This window comes from Polypterus senegalus, chromosome 1 (assembly GCF_016835505.1).
Source record: "Polypterus senegalus isolate Bchr_013 chromosome 1, ASM1683550v1, whole genome shotgun sequence".
NCBI classification, from domain to species: domain Eukaryota; kingdom Metazoa; phylum Chordata; class Cladistia; order Polypteriformes; family Polypteridae; genus Polypterus; species Polypterus senegalus.
Genome location: NC_053154.1, coordinates 128,653,027 through 128,657,532, shown reverse-complemented (window position 1 = coordinate 128,657,532; position 4,506 = coordinate 128,653,027). Strand labels below are relative to the sequence as shown.

General features: G+C 42.3%; 1 protein-coding gene across 1 annotated transcript; it reads left to right on the top strand.

The window, feature by feature from the left end:
• Window positions 1-1,912: 1,912 nt before the first annotated feature.
• On the top strand, window positions 1,913-4,150 carry LOC120531836 (ras-related protein Rap-2b). The gene has a single exon (XM_039757617.1). It carries the CDS (start codon window positions 2,240-2,242, stop codon window positions 2,789-2,791), a length of 552 nt encoding a protein of 183 aa, XP_039613551.1. The 5' UTR covers window positions 1,913-2,239; the 3' UTR covers window positions 2,792-4,150.
• The last annotated feature ends 356 nt before the right edge of the window (window positions 4,151-4,506 follow it).

The window sequence follows — 4,506 nt, the reverse complement described above, 5'->3', positions numbered from 1 at the left end:
ATTCTTATACTTTTCTGTTTTGTAAAATACCATCCAGCCCACCGCAGGACACACACAAACACACCCACACACCAGGGCCAATTTAGGGTCGCCAATCCACCTAACCGGCATGTCTTTGGACTATGGGAGGAAACCGGAGCGCCCGGAGGAAACCCACGCAGACATGGGGAGAACATGCAAACTCCACGCAGGGAGGACCTGGGAAGTGAACCCGGGTCTCCTAAATGCGAGGCAGCAGCGCTACCCACTCCGCCACCCTGTAAAATACCATATAATACTAAAAAGTATTCAGAAATTATATTTCTGTCCTTCTGGACATAGTGTGATATGGTTTCCAAAATGTTTCCTGTAATATTTAGGTTCTGCATATTCATTGACTCGTTCTTGAGCTCTTATGTTATAAAGTATTATATGTTAATATAATTACTCTACTTGATCAAAATGCCACTGTCATGAAATACTAAAACAATAATACTAATCTTGAACATAATGTTCTTATTTTATTAAAGGGCATCACATGCAATAAGCTAAATTGGCAAGCATTTTTCCCGTTTCCCCTGAGGAGATGAAGTAAGGAGTGCATGCCTCAGCTATTTCTCCCTAAAGCCATAGATGTTTACAGCCTGTGATTACACACAAGACCAGACAAACTGACAGACATGACTCACTAAAATAAGCTTGATTAGGGGCCGGGGGAGGAGCCACTTTGGAGTTCACGTATCACTATATTTTATAACTGACATTAAGGTGGTATAAAAGAAGATAAACCATTTTTTATTACATGAACCAGCTTAATGCAATGTTATGGCTGCAGGAAGCCAAAGCCTAACCCTGCACAGTTATGAAAAGGAAGTGTGAGCAGATAATACAAACCATTAGAATTAGGAGGTGGCAATAAAATGTCACGATTTCTTTCAGTAAAGAAAAAGGCAACGAAAGTAAATTAATTGCATTATATCTAAACTAACTTAAGATATAAATATAACAATGCAACCTATATATAAGTACATTATATTTAGAATTTGAAAATTAATGTAACAGTATTTGTATTTACCAGTGATCCTAAATAAATAATATTAAGCGGGTATAAAAAAGTGTTTTTGTCTCAAAGATCCACATCTTTTCGTATGATTCGTGAGTTATATATTATCGAGTATTAAAATATTACATTTCCGTCGTTCAATTACTTAAGATCACGTTCAATAAAGTTTCTAGTCTGGGCAGCTGCAAACAGGTCCTCCAACTTACTGGGAAAACCTGGAGGTTGGTGGCAGAACTGGCACTAGCTGGCTTTGAAAAACCACATACTGTTCCACTGTGGTGCTGAGGTGTTGGTGGGTGCAATAATACGCAATCAGAGCACTTTCCCAACCTGGGGCAGCATGTGACGAAAAGTCAGCGAACAACACTGGACTGGAGGCCGGATGATTGCATCAGACAGGAAGGCGCACTTCCACACGCTCACTTACAACTTTAACTTTTCAGTCGCTAGTCACCATAATATGCACGCCTTTGGCATGTGGGTGACACATGTTAGGGAACATTGGGGAAACGCTAGCCAATGTGCCACCGACGTGTTCTATACGTTTTTAATGAACTGAAAGTTCACAATGCGTCATACACTAAACTGTTAAGATCTGTGAAAGACGCTATATAGATAGTAAAACTGCTTATTGTCTTAGAAGGTAGACATACAGTAGTAGTAGCAGAAGGAGTGCATTTATTGGCTAGGAGCGGTCTGAGAAAGAGCTGCATTTTATTTTGGTTGCTCACTCGAAACTTGTAAGCCCCAACACTTAACTGAGCTTTCCGGGTGGCAAGTGCCAGAGGTGCACATAGGAGCGGCTCCTTTAAGGACCCGGAAGAGGGCGGTGCTAACTCAGTGACGTCCATACGCTGCGCTTGGTGTCAGTGGGCAGGAAGAGCGCGTGAGTGCGCGTTGAGCGCTCAGCAGCGAGCAGCATTGCACAAGAAGCGGCGGCGGCAGGACGAGGCGAGACGCGGCATGTCATGTTGGTAATGCTGGGGCACTGTTTTCATCGCCTCCCTTCCGCACGGTTCCCACAAATCATTAGCCGCTGCCTCCGGACTGGATTGAGATTTGCAAACGGAAAAGCAGCACCCTTCGCCAGTGGCAACTCCTCCGCTTGAAAGCGAAGCCGAGTGAAAAAAGGAGAGGCGAGGAAGAGAGCGGGGGGAGCGCGAGAGACGGAGAAAGGCAGGACTTGTTTCAGAAGCCATGAGAGAATACAAAGTAGTCGTGCTTGGATCAGGCGGAGTGGGAAAATCGGCTTTGACGGTCCAGTTCGTAACGGGGTCCTTTATAGAAAAATACGACCCCACTATAGAGGATTTTTACCGGAAGGAAATTGAAGTGGACTCTTCGCCTTCGGTGCTGGAGATTTTGGACACTGCAGGCACGGAACAGTTTGCCTCCATGCGAGACTTGTACATCAAAAATGGACAGGGCTTTATTTTGGTATACAGTTTGGTGAACCAGCAAAGCTTCCAAGACATCAAGCCCATGCGGGATCAGATCATCCGCGTGAAGCGGTACGAGCGGGTGCCTATGATCCTAGTGGGAAATAAGGTAGATTTGGAAGGGGAGCGGGAGGTGTCCTACGGGGAAGGCAAAGCCCTCGCTGACGAATGGAATTGCCCCTTTATGGAAACTTCAGCCAAAAATAAAGCTTCCGTGGACGAACTGTTCGCAGAAATTGTCAGGCAGATGAACTACGCCTCACAGCCAAACGGGGACGATCATTGCTGTTCGTCTTGTGTGATCCTTTAAGAGGACACACACAAAAAAGTTTGGGCAAAAGGCGAGTTCATGTGACTCAAAATAGGAAACTACACATTGGAAACTAACAGCAACTGCTCGGGACGTTACGGTGTAATGCATTGACTACGTGATCAGTATTTAAAAGGTGTCCTGCTGTCTTGCACACGTTTGAAAAAATCCAAAAAAGTAAAGAAAACCGACAGAATAGTGTTTACATGGCAAAGTACTTGAATGTTCTAGGATTTTACCGTGACCAGTAGACACTTGATACATATATATTTTGGGAAAGCGACCAAGTATTTTAAAGCCTTCAAATGAAGCGATCAGCAAACGCACGTTGGTTGCGTTTTGGATTCCTAGAGGTCTGTTACAAAGATACATCACCGAAGGATGTGAATTCTGCATTTTTGTTTATTTTTGTTGGTTAAAGGAAACTTGAAGACTTCTAGCTAGTCGTGTACGGATGCGATCCGTTCTTGGTGACCTCCACCCCCTCCCTGATCAGGAGATTCATGTGTGAATGTAAGGAGAAGTGTAGCACCGCCACATATACTGGACACCGTAAACTTGTGCGATGTGGAGTGGCGGGGGGTGGGGGGTCGAGTACACCAAGAAAACAAATTCTCCTCCAATTTCAACTACTGCTTTCTTTAACTGGAACTGATCTAACACTTATGCGGCAACCGAGACCATGTCCAGAGACGGGACATCTCCGAAAATAATAATGTTGAAGAGTAAAGGAAATTGTTTTGTACCTGTTGCAAAGAATAATTTGGGGGTTATTTAGGAAATCAAGTGTTTATGAGCCAAAATATCCTCGTGGGTTTTTATTTTAGAAAAAAAGAGGGGCCTGGCCTCTTATCTACCAGTGTTTTTAATTTAAAAGCCTGAACAACAACCATGTTGTGTGATCTGGGGTCCATGGACAGCCCCGTGTCTAGTGCCTTCCAAAAATGACCTGTTCAATTTAGTGCCAACCTGCAAAATCCTCTGCACAATTTCCATCATCTTGCAATCCACTAAGTACTTAACTGTTTTACTTTGGTAATCGCACAGTGATGGAACAAAAGATCCTTTTATTAAGGAGCTAATTTTTGTTTCCTTCCCTAGCCTTTAAAATTGTTTCTATGCCTATCAAGGTGTGGCCTAATTTTTAATTTAAGAAATTGTACAGGTACTGGGTTCCCCTGTCTACTCGACCCTTTTTTTCCCCCAGGCCAGCAGATGTAAGAGCTAAGAATTTTAACACAATGTGATATACCATTAAAATTCTAACCCGATTGTAATTTTAATTTCAGATCAGCCTTTTAACTGCTGTCTGTTTGTTTTCAAAGACTTTTAATACAAATTGATTTTTTTTAAAAACAACTTGAGAGTTTTCTTTCTTTCATTTGTTTTCCTTCTAAATATGTACACTGAGCATTTCTTTGGGAAATTTTACCAGCCCATAGTGGATAAGTGTGTGGTAAACACGAAAATGTACTGTTCAAAATGTAATGTTCATTCCTTAAGGGGTAGGGTGGGCTGAAAATGATAAATGGTTAGGTTACAGTAAGCTAAATAAATTTTAGACATGTGAATTGCAGACATACAGGTAACCATACTTTTTGTTTTTTATCCCTTTGTTGCTCTCTTCTTGATATTTTTCTTTGAACATGGAGCAAGTATAGTACAGTTGCCCTCATTAATCGATGTTGTGTGAAGTCTATGCAAATGAAAGTGTC

What these genes read in the sequence shown, in the direction of transcription:
- LOC120531836 (XM_039757617.1), top strand. Translation starts at nt 2,240, where the DNA reads ATGAGAGAATACAAAGTAGTCGTGCTTGGATCAGGCGGAGTGGGAAAA.